This window comes from Mus pahari, chromosome 17 (assembly GCF_900095145.1).
Source record: "Mus pahari chromosome 17, PAHARI_EIJ_v1.1, whole genome shotgun sequence".
Lineage (NCBI taxonomy): Eukaryota > Metazoa > Chordata > Mammalia > Rodentia > Muridae > Mus > Mus pahari.
Genome location: NC_034606.1, coordinates 50,572,414 through 50,591,906, shown reverse-complemented (window position 1 = coordinate 50,591,906; position 19,493 = coordinate 50,572,414). Strand labels below are relative to the sequence as shown.

Genomic DNA, 19,493 nt, shown 5'->3' with positions numbered 1-19,493 from the left:
CTTGGTTTCAGGGGACAGTGGTGTGGGACTGCAACTACCGTTTGACATCCGTGCCTTAGTTTCCCTGCTTGTGATGTCCAAACTCCCCTTTCTAAAGAGTCCTCCAACTCAAAACGATCTGCACAGCTGCACCTGCCGGCTTCTGGACCTGGGGTTCAGGAGCGTCTCTCTCTCCCGGGTCTGGTCGTGGCAAAAGTTCAGAGGATTTGGAGAGATTAAGAGGGGATTAGGGGCAGGGACAGTAGCTTTTGAGCTCGAGGTTCCGGGCTGAGGACAGCGCCCCCTCATACCCCATCCTCATTTCCACACCAGGCAATTGGGTGTTGGCAAGTCTTTAAAGACCAGCGCCCTTCGAGTTCATCCCCTTGTCGTAAGGGCGCCTTTTGATGCTGCTGTCCAGGGCTGAAGACGCTTGAAAACCTGGCTTGGGCCTCCCCTCCCCACCATGTCTGGTTACTAGCTGGTCTGCTGAGCTAGGACAGTCCTAGCTGTGACAGGCAGTGTCCTTGTCACCCATTTATCCAGGATAGGATCAAGCGAGACACACACAGGATGTGCCAGGCACCTAGGCAAGTCTGACTTCACACTTTAGCGGTTCAACAAGAATCAGATCTGAAGCCCGCATCGGACAGGCCTGCAGAGTAAGACAGAATGCTCAGATTGGGACTCTCTAACGATGCCTTTCTGAGTTTCTGTCGTGGTGCCACTTTTAATGCTAGGCAGGCTGGTGTGTCTACCAGTCTCAAGTCCCACGCTCTGCTTGCGCTCTGCAGTGCCAGGAGCTGGAACAAGTTTTCGCCGAAGTTTGTTGGGCAGGTAACAATGCCTGATCCAGAGTGTGGCCCTGGAAGCACCCACGTAGGTAACGTCTAGGGGAAAGATGTCTGCACATAGAAAGGAGATGGTGGTGGGTGGTCTCTCTCTCTTCAACTAGACACTGGAAACCAAGTGACCACCAAGCCCTGAGCGGGTAGTTTCTTAGCCCCCGCCCCTACCCCCACCCTCACTGTCTCTGAGGAGCGCAGGTGTCTCTTTGGAGCCGCACCCTCTCCCCTCCCTCCCCTCTTCCCACGCAGTCCTGGGAGGGCGATCGGAAGGGAGCTGGCCTGGGGAGGGGGGGCGAGGGGTTAGATGCGTTCGTGTGTCACGGGGGAGGGAGGAGAAAAGGGAGGGGAGAGCCAGGGAGCGCGCGCGAGAGAGCGCGCTGCGAGCGAGGAGGGCGGGCGGGAGGCGGATCCTCCTACCTGGGGCGCGCTCGCCTGCTCGCGGCTCGCTTGCCGGGGCCGCGAGTCACCTGGGGAGGCGGACAAGTGCGGACACATTGGCCGCCCCGGCGCACCGCGAGGCGCGCACGGCCCCAGGCGGCTAAGCTCAGTGGAGGCAGCGCCCGCCCGCTGCTCCTGGCCCCGGCCTGCGCTCGCAGAGTCCCACGGTCACTCCGCTGGGCTCCGAGGTCGCGGTTCCCCGCCCGGGTCACTCCCCCGGGCGCACGCGGCGGCTGCGGCGCCCTGGGCTCACCATGGTGGCAACGCGTGCCGGGTGCCCACGCGTCGCCCGCCTCCCGAGCCGAAGCGCCGGCTGAGCGTGGTCCTACCGCAGCTCCCTGGCCCCTACCCGGCCCCTGCCCACCCGCGCGTCCCCTCCGGCCGCAGCTGTCTATGGCGCAGCCCCCCTCCCTGGATCATGCACAGAAACTTTCGAAAGTGGATCTTTTACGTGTTTCTCTGCTTTGGCGTCCTCTACGTGAAGCTCGGGTGAGTATTCCTGTGGGCGGGGGGCGGCAGACGGGGAACCGGCAGCCTCCAGCGGACCTGGGGACCGGAGTTGGTGGGGGAGGGCGTTTCTTGAAGTGGCCGGGCTGGCTGGTATCTCCGGCCCTGGTCCCAGCCTCGTTGAGACCCAACCGAGCCCCCCCCCCCGGAGCCAGAGATCCTCCGGAGGGGCGCGGAGCCAATACGCAGCAGGGACAGCGCGGTCCGCGGACGGCCGCAGCGGGGCTCGCGGGTAGCGGCGAGCGTGCCGGGCGCGTACTTTCACCTGTTTGGGCTCCAGGCCCCGGGGGTGGGACGCGCCTTCCCTCCCCCGGGCTGCGCTGGGCGCCGAGCCCGGGCCGAGCGCTAGCCGCCGGGAGGGCGCGCCGGGCCGGGGGGTGGGGTGCGGGGGGCATCCCCGGCGGGGGAGATCGGGGCGCGCACTCGCCGCAAGCGCTCAGGCCTTGCACCCGCTGCGGCCCTTCGTCTCTATCCATCACCCGGACATGTTGAAATTACCTTGACAACTCGTCCGGCTGGCTCGGGATGGGCCGTGGGGCTGGTGCAGCAGCCTCGGGCTCCGTCCGGGGCCCGCGCCCCCGCCCGCCCGGGGCCTTGCGCCCGGCCCCCTCTCGCCGAGCTCCCCCTGGCGCGGCCGGGCGGGCGGGCTCCAGGCGGGCCGCGCTCGCTGCTCGCCGCCGTAGCTGCTCCGAGTCGTATTTCCACATTCCTGAACCCAGCCGAGTCCTTACCTGTTGAGCCGCGATCTCCTTTAGACGGAATCTGTCTCGGCCTCCCCGGATTGGGGGTGGAGGGGCAGTGTGACCGAACGGAGCGCAACGCACCTCGCAGGCGTTAGTCAATCTTGGCGGCCGGGTCCGGCCCGGACCCCCACCCCCACCCGGAGCACCTGTGGGCATCTGTGCCCGCCTTGCTCGGCGATCCTACTATGTGCCGCCCGGCGCTCTGAGGCCAGCCTCATCTTGGCCCTAGGAAGGCCAGTGACCAGACCTGTAGGAGGGGCAGGTTCCGGTACCTGGGAGACCGGCTTTCCAGGCGAGAGGTAGAAACAGTCGCTGAAGATCAGCACCCTTCCCAGCCCTCTGCACCTCCGCCATCTTACAGATGAAGAAATTGAGGCCCAGAGAGGGGTAGGGACCAAACCTGGTGGCCTCAGAGGCAGGATTGGAAGTCCCTTCCTTATTCCTGCAGATCTGGGCGGGAGTGTCTGCGGCTGAGAGTGGTTGTGTTTATTGTAGGTTTGTGCGGGTAGGCTGTGTCCCTGGGTGTTTGTTTATGAAAGTGAGGGGTGCCGGGGCGTTGAGCTTGCTGGGATGGGGGCAGGGTGGGCAGGCCACTGCTTCCCGGACTCTCAGCAGCCTGTAATGAATCTCTTGGGCCTGTGAAGGGACCCACCACCCTTTGGGAGGAGTCTCCATGCAGATCCCAGCTACCTGGCTCTGGCGCCAAGACCTTAGAGTTGGGTGCTTGACTCCACCGGCCCTGGCTTCCATTGCTGACCATTCTTCCCCAGCAAAGGCCTCTTATCATCAAATGGGGGGAAAAAGTGTCAGCAGAAGGATCTGGGTTCCCGAGGTTGGGGGGCTCCCTGGAGCAATACTTGGGTTCCATGCCTTTAACTCATCTTTCATGGGTGAGAAGGGTTTTGGCTGTGTTGCTCTGAACGATTTGGCGGTCAGTACTGAGTAGAGAGGGGGTCTCTGCTAGCCCAGCCCGGGCTCCTAGATGCCTGTGACCACTATCTTCTAGGACTAAGCAAGCTTTCCTCTGCCCAAGAGCCCAGGGGAGAACTCATCTCCCTCCATAAGCTGCCCCCCCCAACCCCTCTTCTTGAGTTTTTTTTAAAATAAAATCCCAGTGGAAGAACAGTCAGGGAAGCCAGAGAATCACCTTGGGACCTGCAAATGGAAGCTGAAGGCTGACCTCTACTTGCTCTCACTCTCTTGTGTTCTCTCTCTCTCTCTCTCTCTCTCTCTCTCTCTCTCTCTCTCTGTGTGTGTGTGTGTGTGTGTGTGTGTNCTGTGTGTGTGTGTGTGTGTGTGTGTGTGTGTGTGTGTGTTCCATCAGGTGAGCAGGAAAGGCAGCTGGGCCTTCCCACGGGACCTAAAGGGGTGCTGCGAACACCATCTCTTTGGAGTGGTCATCCCACATCACCTCTGGCAGGTGTCTGGAGTAGCCTCTCCCCCTCTCACTCTCATCTGAAAAGAGCAGGGTCATGGTAGTGTTCCCCTTGGAACTGCTGAGGGATTAGTTCTGATGGCTTTTGCCCTGACCTTAAGTGGTGGGATATGGTGGCACGCACCAGTGAAGCCTCTCTTATTGCCAACGGTTGTGAGGTCCAAGGTGTAGGAGACATTCTGGGGACTCCTCCAGATAGTTTGGGGGGGCAGGGACTATTTTGTGATGGAGGCCCCAGAACCTGCCCCTCCCCATCCTCCCCATGTTTCTGTATGTGCGACGAGGCCTCCAGAAATCCCACCAGAGCATTCATCCCACACACATCTCTCTCGTGTAAGCAAGAACCAGAATCCAGCCCTCACAATCCAAAAGCAGAAGTGCCTCCGGTTCTCAGCGAGTTCCAAACACAATGACATTGGGGAGTCACAACACTTAACCTAAGGTCGCTATGGATAAGGCTGCTGTCCTGGAGGAGGCTGAGGTGGAGTGGGGAGCAGCCAGGGTCACTGAGGTGCCAGGACCAGCCCTGTGGTAGGCTTGTTCCTGCCTTTGTGGTTGGAAGTCGCAAAGGGGCAAAGGACAGGGAGGTCTGGAGGTAAGGGGGATTTCCGACTCCTGGATGCCCAGAAGTCTCCATGCTAAGTCCAGGAGCTGCGGATCTGGTCTTAGGGACCACGATTGTACCACACACAGCTCCTCCTTTCCTGCTGTCCTCCCTGCTCTGAGATTTCCCCCAGCTGACTTATACATCTATACAAAGACATACCAATACAACCAGGCTCAGCAGAAATAGGAGATGGGACTCCAATCTGTTTCTAGACTATAAAAAAAGAATGAGTAGAAAAGAGAGGTCTCTTTAAAAGAATTTCTCCTTGCCAACAAACAAACTTGCCTCAGAGAGTAAAAGATTAGAGATGAAAAAGCCAGAGGTGATGGCCCTGTGTGATGGAAGCCTTTCCTTGCCTGCGTCTCCAAAGGGTTGCAGAACAGAGCTGACCCAGATGCAGTGAGCGGGGACCCAACTATCCCTAACCAGGCTCCATGCAGACAGAGGGACAACACACACACACACACACACACACACACACGGGGCATCTGTGCACACACACCTGCGGGCTCCCATACCGCCCATGCTCCTGCAGAAACATGCAAGCACACGCATGCATACAGGAGCACACGTTGCTGAGCACAGCCCCTAAGAGGCGCACACGCCTCCGCGCAGTACCTCCCGGAGATGCGCTCTCTGTAGCGGTGTTTCTCGCCAAAGGTTGTGGCGAGGGTATCCCGGCCAAGGCAACTTGGGCAAACCCTGGGGGCGGCACCCGCCGCACACTCTGGTCAACCTCCCCTTTAAAAAAAACCCGCCCGCGGAGGAGGCGGATGTAGGGGCGGCCTGTCCAATGGCAGCTGCGGCGCTTCGGGAGACTTGGAGACTTGAGCCAGAGTGAGCGACAGAACCAGTTCGCACCGACAGACGGACAGAGGACCAGACAGCCACTAAGAAGCGCTTACTGCCCCCCTCCGGGCCCCCCGCCCCGAACTCCAGCCCCAGCGCCCGCTACTGCCCCAGATACAGCAAGATGCGCGGTCCTGGCAGCGAGACACGGGCGAGCACTGTCCCCCGGCCCCCGAGCCCTGGCCCCTAGCGCCCAGCGCTGCTGCCCTGCATCAGGGAGGGCCGCGGAGACCCCAGCCTCAGTTGGCGCAGGAGCCCTACGGGTGGGGCCTGCCCAGCCCAGCCAGGCACGCCAGCCCACCATGCTCCTCCTGTCGCCGCGCAGCGCGCTGGTCTCCGTCTATTGCCCGCAGATCTTTCTCCTTCTGTCCAGCGGCAGCTACCTGTGAGTGCCGCGGGTTGCGGGCGGGGTGGGCGGGAGGGGAGCCCCTGGCCACCACTGCTGGAGGAGGGAGTGGGGAGGTGGCAAGATGGTCCTGGGTGGGGTGCTGGATGCCCTGCGTGCAAAGAAACTGGGGGCCTTTGGGTCACTTTGCTGGCCTAAGCCGCCGAGGTAGATCACCTGGGGACAGCTGTGACAACGAGAAATTTTAGCTTAGGGGTCGGAGAAAAGGTGGCTGAAGAGCAGTCCGACTGCCTTTGCAGATTAGGTTATGTTACTGAACGCGAGAGTCAGAGCTAGCCAGTCGCGTCCCAGCGTAATTCTGGACCAGCCAGAGACCCTCTTCCTAGGCCGTATTAACCCACGCGGTGCGCATGGCCTTGCCACACTAAGGAGAGCTACAGGCACACATCCGCCTCCCAGCGCATACACTGGCAGACACGTGCATGCTGCGCCCCACCAGACAGCGTGCCCAGGCTGTTCCCCCGAAGTCTTGTAGCCACTTGTGCTGTCCTTCCACACTGGAGGCCCTGACCTCTCCTCTGCTAGACGCCTCTCCAGGAGGCGAGGAGGGCGCACACTGTGCGCGCAGGTAATCAAGGTCTAGAGAGTACGCGGAGCATCGCCCACCAGGCTACGGGGAAGCTCCGGGCAGGGCCCGAGTCGGCCCTGCGAGTCGAGGGGGCGCGTCCGTACAGCGGTGGCTTCGCCCGATTCCTAATGGGACGCATATGCTCTGGCCTCCGATTTAAAAAGAAGTTTGATTTATGGAACCGCCGTTTGGGGGAATTGAAGCTGGATGCTACTGATTAAACCTCAGAGCCAGCGCTCCCTCTCCCTCTCCTCCCCTCCCCCGCCCCCTCCTTAACACGCGGGCCACGTCCGGGGTCGCCTAACGCGGCCAGAGGCGGCAGCCGCCTTCCCGCTCCCTGCACCACCCCCTCCCCTCCCCGCGGCCACAGTCCTGATAAATTGCCCCGCCCCCACCACCCCTTTTAATAAAGATGCGGCCAATTTCTCCTCCAGCTCCTAGGAAATTACTATCCTACCAGTTTTCCTTCTATAAATAGTCGCGCATCTTGAAACAAAAGTTCGCAACCGCAGCCAGATGCTGCGAGGCCCGCGGTTTCCCCGGCTGTGGAACATAATTACAAGGTCCAGGCAGAGGGAGCGCTCCAGGCCCGGCGGGCAGCCCTGGCTGCGGAGGCATTGCCTGGGGTGGAGAGTATCAGGCCTCCCGAGGCAGGGCGCAGGGCCCGTGGGCACCGCCTGATCTTGGAGACCTGGCCAAGAGGATTCTGCTTCTGTTGTCCTTCTTTGAAATGGATCAGCCAACAGGGCCTCCGAGTCGAAGGCTCCTGCCTAGGTCGGGTGCTCCGAGGCTCCCCTTCCCCAGATCCTGGCACGTCAGACTTAAGCCTTGCGGAAGAGCCAGCAGTTACTCTGTCTGAGAGATCATTTGGGGAGGCTAGGAGCTGAGGTTTGGTGTTCCTGGGGAGGTGTCCAGGGGTGGAGGCCAGAAGTTGGGTCTGAGAGGATAGGATGGCAAACGTGGTTTACCCCACAGCAACTGCAGGGCTCTCTGGAGGATGGTAGGATGGTAGCCAGTGTACCTCTGAGCGCCCCCCCTCCCGTTTTCTCCTGGAGGGCCCATTCCAGCTTAGTGGGGTAACTTCCACTGACTGTGCCCCACATAAGTTGGTTCCTGACTATCCTGCCAGTTCTCCGGCTGGCTGATACTCTTTCAAGGGAGAAGCTTTCCAAGTGAGTCCAGACCAGTGCTTGGACCGACATGGACAGTGGTAGCTGGGAGCAGTAAGGGGTCACTTCATCATTAGCCCTGATTGGTTCAGCCCTCTGTAAGCCCTGCTCCTGGGAGAGAGAAAGGGCTAATGATCATAAGGCTGGATTTTCCTCACCTTGCTGGGTATCAGAGAGTTGGCTGCATTAAGATGCCTGGGAGGGAACAGGCCTATATGATTATGACGAAAGGATGTTGAGTCCCAAGTTCTCCTGGTTTAGGCAACCCCGGCAGCGGAGTTTGGCTAGATGGCCAGTCCAGAACTCTGCTAACTGAGGGAAGGTAGTTGGGGGTCAATGTGAGACACCACCCCCTCCTCCTAGCACTGCAGGAATGTCCCAGAGGATGCCACAGTGAGGAGGGGCCCTGAGTGGAGGCTGTGTTCTGTTCCAGAGAACTTTCCAGAAGGCATCCCATTGCTAGGATCGCAGACACTAGCCAACAGTTGATCCTGCCCCTTTCAACTAGGCTGTTCTCCCAGCTCACCGTGCTGGGTTATCATAGGAACACAGTGAATCCCAGACACATGCCTGGGTCCCTGCTGCTGATCATATTGGACGGGTGTGCTGGCCTGGAAGGGCCCTGAGCCCCTATCAGACTCCATGTGTGACCCAGCTGTGAGAGGCAGCTCTAGCCACCTGTACCTCTGTGTTGCAGAGTGAGGGGGGGGCAGTGGGGAACCAGCGAGGGTCCAAGGAAAGGCAAATGGGGGTGAGGCCACAAGAAGTGTTTTAGTGCTACGTCAGCTGGTATGAGGGCCTGGCTCAAGTCTGGAGCCAGAACCAGTCTGGGCTACTGTAAGGGCAGGTCCCTTCCGTTCTTGGCCTCCCTGTCCTAGATGTGGTAGTTGACTGTGATGACCGCCCCCCCCCCATGTCTTCCGGTAGAGCCTGTCATGGTAACCGCCTGCTCTGGGGAGCCGAGTGAGTCATGAGTGACGGGATGGTTACTCACCGACCACCTGGCTTGGGGGCGCAGAGGGTGCTCGCCACTGTCCTCCCCAGGCCCCGGCAGACCTCTTCCTGGTTCCCGCTGTGGCTTTGCCAGTGGCGCTGACCACAGTCCTAAAAGCCCTGTGGGTATGACCCTTGGTGAGATGGGCGCTGAATCAGGCTGCTACTGGGGTATCATAGTCCGGGGAGGAGGGGGCAGTGTGGGTCACAGGACTTGGACATGAACAGGTCACCTGGAGGGTGGTGTCCATCTGGACCTCAGTCTCCTCATACATCAGTCATAGGGGAAAGAAGACTCAGGTCAGGCCCTGGCGACTCTGGGTTTGAAAGCATGTGACACCCCATACGACAACTGGCACACCAGGGTTAGAGCCGGAACACTGGAGAACAGGTTAAGTCCCAGGAAACCTTCCAGCTGGAGCCCCCGTAACCACAGAAAACTACCCCAAACCCACTGTGGTATGGTAGGACTCACCAGCTGGGGGGGGAGGGGAGCGCATTCTGAGATGGACCTTTCTCAGTCACTGTGTGTGTGTGTGTGTGTGTGTGTGTGTGTGTGTGTGTGTGTGTGTGTGTAGGGCTTGCCTCTTTGATCTCGACTTTGGAGGAAGCTGGAGGGGTGGAGCCCGTTCTAACCTGGCTTCCTTAGAGTCCTGGAGAGTACCAGGCATGCCAAACCTGGGTTCTCATCCTAGGACTGCTTCTGTCTGCGTGGCCAATTCTAGCTCACTTCTCTGTCCGGGGAGAATCTATGGAGGGGACACAGAGCTCACAGGGTGACCTGGAGCACTCAGAGAGAATTCAGGGCCAGTGCTTAGTTTGGATTCTGGTGTTAGGGACAGTTCAGGAGACAGGTGTCTCTGGCTCTTGAGGTAGTAGGAGCAGGGAACACTTCCCTTTAGTGACCCAGAGGAAGGTCCAGAGGAAGCAGTCACTCAGGAGGGAATAGTGTGCACCTTGGGTGCCTCAGAGAGCTTCCTTCGGGTCTACACAGGATTTTAAAAGATGGAAGAGTTTTGGCCAGACTAAAGAGGAAGACTCCTGAAGGAGACTATGACTGTCAAACACGTCTGTCCAGGGGACCCCATGGAGAGACAGACACAGTACTGGGGGCCTGAGAGATGAGATCACCCAGACCCCAAGTCGTCTTGTCCTCCTGGCTCTAACCCCTACATGGCCCTCCCTGGGGTGGCCCATCCAGGATGGGAGAGGTGGCACAGCCAGCTGTTACAAGTGATCACAGGTGATCACCACTAAGGGAGATATTTTTAAAAATGCTGCTGCTTCCTGCCTCTGCCTTCAGCTCTCCTGAAGGGCTGCCAAGCCTCAGGCTGGCCTGGAGGGGCAGGTGGACCAGGGTTACATTGCTGCGGGTGTCCTGGTGGACATAGATGCCCTGCTGGGGTTTGAGCCAGTGTTCTGGCCATGGTGGTGGCGGCATGACTGGGATGGGAACCAGGATTTTGGACGGAGGTTGCCTGTCATCAGAGGGTCAGGGGGAAGTGTCCAAAGTAGGGTTCCTCTGTGCAACCTATCCCCAGCCCACTAACCTCTGCATCTCCCAGGCAGGTGGAACAGTTACAGCAGGCTCCCTGGAGACCTCCATTTTGCACAGTCCCGAGTCTGGCTGGGATAGGGCTCAGCTCCCCTCCCAAGGGGACAAGAGGCTGGCGCCCTCCCTTGTCAGATGAAACCCCGGCCCAGGGCTCCCTCAGCCTGATGAAAGGGTCATTGTGTAGTACAGGCCGCCCGCTGGCCAAGGACAAAACGGCCGTTTGTCCTCCCTCCTTGGTGTGGGGCTGGGGGCCTCCCCTCAGGCTGGCTGATGGGTGGGGGTGGGTACAGGTGCACTCTGGGCTCCCTCTCTTTCCTCATCTTCCAGCTCAGCCTGCCCCTCCCCCAAGTCACCCACCCACGGTCACCTTGCCCTTGAGTGTGGGTCTCCAAGCTTGGGCCAGCCCTGTTGCTCTCTGGGAGGCACTGAGCCTCCTGGCCCTGGAGGCATCCAAGCAGATGTAAGCATGAGAGTTGGGGATTCTAAGGAAGGGCTTGGCCGGACCAGGGAATGCAGTGCTCTGGGGCTCAGTGTAAGCCTCTAGGTGGGTGGCTGAGGTGTGTGCATTGGTGCAGATGTGCAACAACCATGGCTGACACTGGGGGCAGAAGATGCTGCAGGGCAGTGTCCCCACTAAGTGGCCATGGCACCCATCTTAGTCAGCTTTTATAGGGCTATGATGAACACCATCACCAAAACAACTTAGAGAGGAAAGGGTTTATTTGGGTTACATATCCCAGACCAGTCCATTGAGGTAAACCAAGGCAAGAACCATTCTCAGGAATGGAAGCAGCAACCAAGGAGGAGTGCTGCTTACTGGCTTGCTTGCTCCTCGTGGGCTTGCTCAGCCTGCTTTCTTATAGCACCCAGGACCACCAGCCCAGGGATGGCACCACCCACAATGAGATGGAGACCACCCTCATCAATTCTTAATCAAGGCAGTTCCCCCACAAACTTGCCCACAGGCCAGTCTTATGGAGGCGTTTTCTCAATAAAGATTCCCTTTTCCTAGATGACCCTAGCCTGCCTCAAATTGCCATAAACATACAAACAAATAAACAACAACAACAACAACAACAAACTAGCTACAGCTATAGGTTATGAAGCCTTCCAAGGGCTGGAGCATGGCTGGAGGAAAAGCCAGAACCCCCAGAAGTCCCATCAGTTGATACCAATGACTTCCATCACTGGGCAGAACCTTCTCCCATAGCGCTTCCTGATCTACCCTCTTTGTACTCAAAAGTCCCACCAACTAAACCCAAGTAGTGATGTGTGGCCCAGTCCTTAGAAGGAAGAAGGCAAGCAGGATTTCAGATTACCCTCAGCAGGAGGCCATTGGGTGTAAAACAGACTTTAAAAGCCCTGGTTGGGTTTGGTGTCACACACCTGTTACCCTAGCACTCAAGGCTGAGGCAGGAAGATCATGGGTTCAAAGCCAACCGGGGTTTCATACTGAGGTCTGTTCCAACATCTTCAGAATGAGAATAGACCAGCTTTCTTGTTGACTCTTGACTAGGAACATAGGCCCCGGGGTCCACATTTCCAGAAGGACCTGTCTTGTGAATCTGGCATGCATAGCCTGTCTGGTGTCTGCTGTTGAGTCTCTTTCCTCCCTGGCTGCTGGCATAGGGGCTAAACCAAGCCACCCCTAGCATAGGACTGTGAGGGTGGGGAGATCAGAGCTAGGTGTGTCCAAGGTCAGGGTGTCTGAGACTGGATTTGAACCCAGGTCTGTAGGGCTCTGAGGTTCATGGTGCCTCCCAGCCTCTAAACAATACGGTTGCCTCTCTCACAATCGTTACAGTTTATAAGGGTTGAGAACGCAACTAGGGCAGTAGATTGCAATTGTCCATGGACCAGGAGATCCCAGGCCCTGAGCAAAAGCTTCCTTTACAGCTTGGGGGCTAGCTTTTGCTTTAGCCCTGGGGATGGAGATGTGATACTCTTGGAGGATGTAGAGATGTCCCTGCCTGACTTGGTGCTGCTCCAACAGCTCTGAGGCCAGCTTTAACAGGGAGAAAAGTAGGAAGGTAGGTAAGTAGGTAGGTAGGTAGGTCTGGCCAGCCACCCTGTGACCTGTATGTAGGTTCAGTGTGTTCGTCATGATATATTCTCAGGTATGGCTTGGGGTATCCTTGTCTACTTGAGATCTTGGTTTTCCATCTGGGCATGGCTCTAGAGACCTTCTAGCAATTCCTACTGCATCCACTTCGCTCTTCATACTCCCTTAATTTACCTCAGCCTTCCTGCCCACCTTCTTCTGAGTTCACCCAGAGCCCTGCAGCTCCCATAGCAGAGACCCTGACCTGTTAGTAAGGAGGACCCGGGGAAAGGCTTCCGGAGTAGGGTGACCTGAGATGTTCCAGAAATCATCTCTACCAGCCTGAGGTTGAAGCAGAGACTGAGGGCTGGGCCGAGTCTGAATGCCTTCTGGGAGGTTCACCTCTAGCAGGGAGTGCTGGGACTTTCCAAGATCTGACCCTTCCCAGGAGCCAGATTTGCCATCCTGCTATCTCTGTGTTTCTGTGGTCAGGTAGACCAGGTTGTCCCGTGGGGAAAAGATGAATCTAAGCCACCGTAAATGTTCCAGTAGACCAGAGTGCTGGAATGGCCTTCTTGTGACCCTGCCACACGGTGGAGCACCAGATTAAACCTGCCAGCTTCTCGGGTGACCTTTCGAACCTTTGGATGGGCTTGGATGTACTATGGCCAAAAGCACTGTGCAAAATGAACGAGCCCGAGGCAGGTGGTGTAGACAGAGTGCTAGCCAGGGGCTCGCCATTCTAGCTGCTATTTACCCTGCCACAGCTCTGGCACAGAGAAGCATAGCATGAGGGACTCCAGGGACACAGCCCCGAAAATGTCCAGGAAGAATAGTGCTTAGATGTCTGTCTTCTTGCAGAGGGTGAGGTACTAGATAGATAGAAACTGGACAGCTTCCTTCCCTTCAGGCTGTGGCGCCTGTGACGGCCCTGCCTGAGGTCCTGTGTTTCCTTCCTGGCATCGGTGTGATAGAGTATGTGACAGTGACTCCACCTGAGGGAAGTCCTTTTTGTGTGTGTGTGATAGCCCTGCTCCAGAAGGAACACAAGCTGGCGGCTTGTAGGCCAGTGATGCCTTCTGGACCCCTCACAGAGAAGTGGGACAGGGTAGACAGTCTACAAGGCCAGACCCCTCTTCGCCTGTGCCTTCCAACGTGGGGACTCCTGTAGCAGGAAGGAACAGGGTGGCCACAGCTGCAGCGGGAAGATATCAAGGAGGCAGAGACAAAGCCCTTGGCTTTATTGCTGCCAAGCTACTATTGGGCCTTGGACCAAACACAGCCTTCCTTTGAGCCTCCTCTGGAAAATGGGAATAATGGACTGCTAGTCAGTCTAGCCACTGGGATTGAGTGGCCCCCTTCCCAGGGCATTCATTCTGAGGCTGCTGACTGGGGAAGCTATCGAGGTCATGGGGAGCGCCCTAAGGTGAGGGACCATGGTACAGTCCCTAGGGGGCTTCTGACTCAGACAGGCCCCAGCTGTGATGACAGAAGATGTCAGGAATGGGCAGGTCCCTGGCTGAGGCTCACACTGCCCTGGGTGCTTGCCCTGTGGTCAGGCAGGCCCCACCCTCTCTCTAGGCTCTGTCTTCCACCTGATTGTGCATAAGAACTCAGCCCTGCCTTGAGTTCTGTCTATAGAGAGATGGTGACTTGCTATCCCCCACCCCCACTCTGTGTGTGGGACTTGGTCCCCAGACTCACAGCTCAGAACGTACTTAGAGTGTCCCATGAAGTGCTGGCTCAGCCATCCAGTGTTTAGACTCCCAAACTGGCGGTAGGCCAGTGGGGCCTGCCAACTCCCTCCCACCATTTACACCCACCTGTCCTTCTGTCCCTAGGTCTCAGGTTGGTGTCTTGGCCAGCCATGCCTTCAGGGCACCTTGTATCACATAGGTTTAAAGCAAGTGCCATGCAGGGGTTAGGGGGTCTCAGCACCAGTTGGGCTTCAGCCAGCCTCACAGCCTCAGGGGCCCTGGCATCTCTGAATGTGGCTGTCTCCATCTGCACTGTGGGAAGCAAAGAGTATGGGCCAGGGGAGCCACCTCAGCCCCTGCGCCGGGCCTGGCACACACACGGTGTCTTCAAAGTGAGAACAAAGCAGGGTCAGACAGGCTTCTTGGAAGTAGAGGCACTGTGGTGGGTGTGGAGTCCTGTCTGACTGCTGGAGAGACAGGGTACCCTTCTGAGGGCAAAGACCTGATCCATTAAGGCCAGGACTTGGCATGTTATGTTGGGCCCTGCGTGCCAGGAAAGGCCCTGAAGTTTCTGAAGTTGGAGGTCAGTCAGTGAAATGACAGTGACCCCCATGAGGACTCAGTGAACCCATTAGCCCCCTTAAGCTCTTTGCCCATGTCGCCAAGTGCCACTCAGTGGGCCTGGCTTTCCCATCTTCAACCACCCCAACCTACCCAGGCTTCCTGCTCACTGCCCTGCTTCTCCCAGACTGCCTTCTTTCTCTCCAGGGTGGGGTCCTGGGATGCCTGGCTGGAATGTCAGCTATGTGGAAGGGTGGGAAAGCCCTTAGCAGAATCTCTACTCTCTTGCCTGGGAACACCAGGAGCATCTGAGGGGAGCAGTGGCTTGGAAAGATAGGAACAAGTGGGTGCCCAAGCTGGAGGGGAGGGACTGCCCTCCAGAGACCCAACCATGGGCAGACTGACCCCCCCACAGACAGATGGGTAGACTGAGGCCCAGATGGGTCAGAAAGAGTCAGAGACTTAGCAGAACTGGAACCTAGTTTCCACAGCCACAGAGGCCCTCTTTGAGGGGTCTAGCCTCAGCTACCCTGACTTTCATCTTAGCCCACTTGGTATTCAAATGGGAAACTGAGGCCCAAGCAGGCCAGGGAGGGGTTTTGGAGGTGGCTGAATTCCCAAGAAGAGGCCTAGAGTTGCCCACCCTCAACCTTCTGCAATCCCTGACTGCCTCCTTCTCTCTCTCTCTCTCTCTCTCTCTCTCTCTCTCTCTCTCTCTCTCTCTCTCAGTCTGTTTTCCCCTCTGTAAGTTTAGGCTTCAAGGTCCAACCCCAGAAACTGCTGTAGGGATGGAGAGACCAAGCAGGAAACTGAACTAAGTGTACGCTCTTTCAGCACTGTGGCTATGGGTGTAGACCATGTGTCAGGGCATGCTAAAGGGCTAGTTGGATGGCAAGGCTGGACCTGCCCCCTCTGATGCTCCCTCCAGGGCCTCCCCTGGGTCCTGGTACTTACTATTGGGGTGGTGCACCCCCGAAGTGCCAGCACTTTGAGGTATAAGTAGGAGGATCAGAAGTTCATGATCATCCTTGACTACTTAGTGCTTTTGAGGTTAGCCTGGGCTATGTGAGACCCAGAAAGAAAGAAAGAAAGAAAGAAAGAAAGAAAGAAAGAAAGAAAGAAAGAAAGAAAGAAAGAAAGAAAGAAAGAAAGAAAGAAAGAAAGAAAGAAAAGGCAAAGAAGAGAGTAGAGGAGGGGAGAAGGGGAGGAAGGAGGGAAGGATGAAAAGTCAAGGAGCAAAACACAACCTTGAGCTACATGCTCTGCCCAGGTTTCTGAGCTATGGTTACCAGCCAGCAGAGGAAGACTGAAGGAGGACCAGAGGGAGGACAGGTAGCCTGAGGGCAGGGGCCTTGGCACCTGCTGTGTTCCGCCCTGACCAGGTCTGTTCCACAGACCTGCCAAAGGGACCTGCTGTGCTCAGTTCCGGCCTAGGTGAGCTCTCCTCGGTCTGTCTAATAGAATTCAGATCGTAGCGAATGTCTCTGTGTGAGTGAGTGTGTGAGTGTGGGTGGGTGGGGACTCTGATCTGGGGGCTCAGGCCAATCTGCACTGCGGAGACATTCCTATCCCCTCTTACCTGGCAAGAACATCGAGGTTCCTCTAGTCCTGGCTCCCACCCAACCTCCCACCCCCACCCTAAGGAGTGATCCAGAGCCTGGGAAGAGCCCCTGGGCCCCTCAGTGCCTGGAAAAGCCCCGGACACACCTGCCCACCGGAGGGAGAGCTCAGCCCACCCTCCGGGGGATTTGCTGGGTTACTTCCTGGATGAGTGGACCCAGGCCCGCCTTCCTGGCCGATCATAGATAATTAGAACATTCTTCAAATATTTTGCCGGAGGATGCCCAAGAAGGAAGAATTACAAAGCGCCCTGGGCCAGGAGTGTGGGCTGGAGTTGCTGGGCAGCTGGGTAGCTGTCTGGGCCAAGGCTGGGGGGCCCAGAGGGAAGCTCAGAGCAGCTTGACCCTACTCTGAGGCATGAGACCCAGTGACCTTGGTTACCTTGCCATGGTGGGAAATCCTTGCCCTGGGCAGGCAAAGAGGCAGAGCCTTTGGAGAGGACAGGGGTCCCACACTGAAGTCCAAGGGCTCCAAGCTAGCTGAGAGGTCGATGCCTGGTGAGGAGATGTGTCTGTCTGCAGAGGGAGAGCTGATCTGAAAGTCCAGCGCAGCAGGAGGGAGAAAAGCGAGGCCTAATCCTGGTGCCAAGGGGAGGGTAGAATGTAGCAAAGTTGGTCAAGAGGCTGCAGCTGCAGCTGGGAGGGCTGGGGAAGACCCTGAGGTGGGACAGGGCCAGTGCAGTGTAGACTGAGCTCTGGGGCTAGGCCAGGCAGGAGCGGGTTAAGGGTGTTGGGACCAGAGAGCTAAGGGGCCTGTCCCACTTAGGGAAGGTTTTTTTGTTTTTGTTTTTGTTTTGTTTTGTTTTTGTTTGCTTTTTTTTGTTTTTTGTTTTTTTTAAGGTCCTGCTTTCCAGAGAGGATGTGCTCAGTTCCAGTTCTATATTGTCTTTGGGTCCTGTGCTTGTCTTTGCATTCTGTGACTCTCCACACATGTGTCTGTTCCAGCCCAGCAGCCTGGGGGCAGCCTGGTCCCCGTGTGGAAAGGGCTCCGGCCAGAGAAAAGCCCGGCAGAGGTCACTGCTCTTAGGGGGCGCCTGTGGGTAGAGATTTAAAAGAGAAGAGCAGAGGGTACAGAGGCTTGGTTTTGTGGTCACCTCAGGATCCATCCGTGGATTTGGAGGTGGCTGGAGGCTTCCTCTGGGTGGGAGAAACTGCTCAGTCGGTCCCCTCTGCGGCGACACCTTTTCTCTCTGGCCATTTACATGGAAAAGGACAAGGTAAATGACATGGCTTTCACTGACCTGTCGCCCAGGATGAAGAGAGGGGATCCCATGACTCCTCTGGAGCCATCTGCCTTCCACACTGAGGGTACCCCATGTTTCTTTCACTCAGCTGGACATGTAAGCCAGGAGCCTGGTCCCTCTTCTGTGTCTCAGTGTGTCTGAGCCTCCTGACTAGAAGCCTTCATTTGTTAACCCATTGAGGGGTTAACAGTCCCTGGTCCTTGCCTGCCTGCCAGCCCAAGGCAGCCAAGACTCTCTGGGCCTCTGGGGAAAAGAAGATCAATTCTTGTCACACGTTTTTTACATAGGAATGTTATGTGGGTCTTGGGTCCAATCTAGCACACAGCAGGTTTCCTCAGGCTCAAGCACTGAAACCATTAGCAGCATGAGGATTTAGGTTAGATTTCTACCCCTGTCCCTAGGGCAGGCTTTGGAGGGCTTATTACTTCCTGAAGGAAGCAGGAGTGTCCTCCACAACAAGTGAGGGTGGGGTGACCTCAGTCCTGGGCATAGGGGACACCCTTCCACCAGCTTTTCATATGAGTTAGTTCTCTCCAAGGACGTCAGAGAAGGGGGACACTTGGAGGACACCCCAGGGTGAAGACTGACATGAAGGAGAGATTCTGTCCCCTAGGCATGGCCACCGCTCATCTGGTGGTTGGTTACTGTACTGGCTGGGGTCCCTTGTCTCTCAGACACAGAGTTGGCAAGGATGGAGGAAGAGCCTGAGGATGGCCCCTTGGGTTGCCGTGGAGACAGCAGCAGGCATTCAGTGGTTCAGAGTTCCGCTATAGGCATGGTGCCTTCTTGGTCCCAGGGGGAGTGTGGGAGCCAGGAACAGCAAGCATGTATGGTCCAGTAAATGCAGGACCAGAGTGATCCCAGCCTCAGGCCTGGAGGGTATTGCTGGCCCAACACGTGAAACGTTACCACACACTAGCTGTGGTATGAGTGCATGCGCTGCACGAGACTCTCCCCATCAGCTTTGCCATGTGTCCAGAATGCTCTTACACCCCTTTTACCGAGGACGAAGCTGAAGCACAAAGAACTTAGGAAATGTGCTCGAGCCCGTTCCGCTCAACCATGAAGAGGCATGTCCCGGGGCTCCCACGGATTGGGTTTGTGGCCCTAGCCACTGCATTAGAGGCCTGGGTATCTACCACTGAACAGTGCCAGCAAAGTTGAGGTGCTCCCCTCTGCCCTCCACTCCCTTCTCGAGGCCCCCATCACAAAGGCAGTCCCATTCCCTTAAGGTAGGTAGAAAGGTCTTCTTGTTGTCCAGGGAAGTCCTCCTGACACAGGGCCCAGCCTCAACCCAGAGCTGGGCATCGCAAGACTCAGGTCCTCCTGGCCTCTACTGGCCTCTGGTGTGAGCCTGGCGGGCTTGCCCACAGCTCCCCTGGGCTCTTTTTCGGGACCTTGATCCAGGCAAGATGTGAGAAAGGTGTGTAGGCTCCCAGTGTGGCCCACTGTTCCTGGCTCTCTGCCCACATCCTGGGGCCCCTGGGCAGTTTGAGGGACAAGCCCAGAACAGAATTTTTCCACGGAAAAACTCAGCCACCAAGGCATACACACCCCTGCCAGGCTTCTCCGCTCGAGGGCCCTCCCTGGTCTGGTCACTTGGACACTTGAGCAGGAGGCTGCTGGCTGGGTAGAGAGTTTTCCCACTGTGGGATGAGAGCCGGGACCCACCTGCAGGGTGGCCTGGTGAAGGTGCCAGCCATACTGTCATCCCACTGCCAAAAACCCCAGCAAGGCCCCACATGCCACTAGCCTCCTGCTGGCACCCGCTACTTAGTTTTTAGGATTTTAGTCATGTTTCCCACTCGTAGGCTAGGCCTTTATAGTCCACTCCCCTCTCTCAAAGCCTTGGGTTGTCCACGGTCTAACCTGTTCTAGGAACTCGGGATATAACCAGTCGGTGTCTAGGAGTTAGTGTGTGGAGAGCTGTAACTAGATCTCTCTACCATAAGCCCAGATGAATGAATGAATGAATGAATGAATGAATGAATGCTTTTTCAGCAAGGAAGTGGCTTGGATGGGTTTTGAGGACAACAAAACAAAACCCTAAGAGGCCTAGTGTGACAGGGTGGCACTCACTCTCCTACAGCCCCAACTGAAGGAGGCTGAGGCTAGAGGAGGGATGACAGCGTGAGTTCAAAGTCAGCTTGGATTACAGAGTAAGACCTTATGTGAGAGAGAGAGAGACAGAGAGACAGAGAGAGAGAGAGAGAGAGAGAGAGAGAGAGAGAGAG

The 19,493-nt window shown here is 57.1% G+C and overlaps 1 protein-coding gene across 2 annotated transcripts in view; it reads left to right on the top strand.

Moving 5' to 3' along the window:
• The first annotated feature begins 1,318 nt into the window (after positions 1-1,318).
• The window catches only part of Wnt7b (Wnt family member 7B), a 42,327-nt gene continuing 24,152 nt past the window's right edge, over positions 1,319-19,493 (top strand). Inside the window, exon 1 of one of the 2 annotated variants that reach the window (XM_021217078.1) lies at positions 1,319-1,754. In XM_021217078.1, coding sequence (XP_021072737.1) covers positions 1,684-1,754 — 71 coding nt within the window. In that variant the 5' untranslated portion in view covers positions 1,319-1,683. Of the gene's footprint in view, positions 1,755-5,227; positions 5,792-19,493 lie in introns of those variants that run through there. The other variant, XM_021217077.1, reaches the window with a different exon arrangement.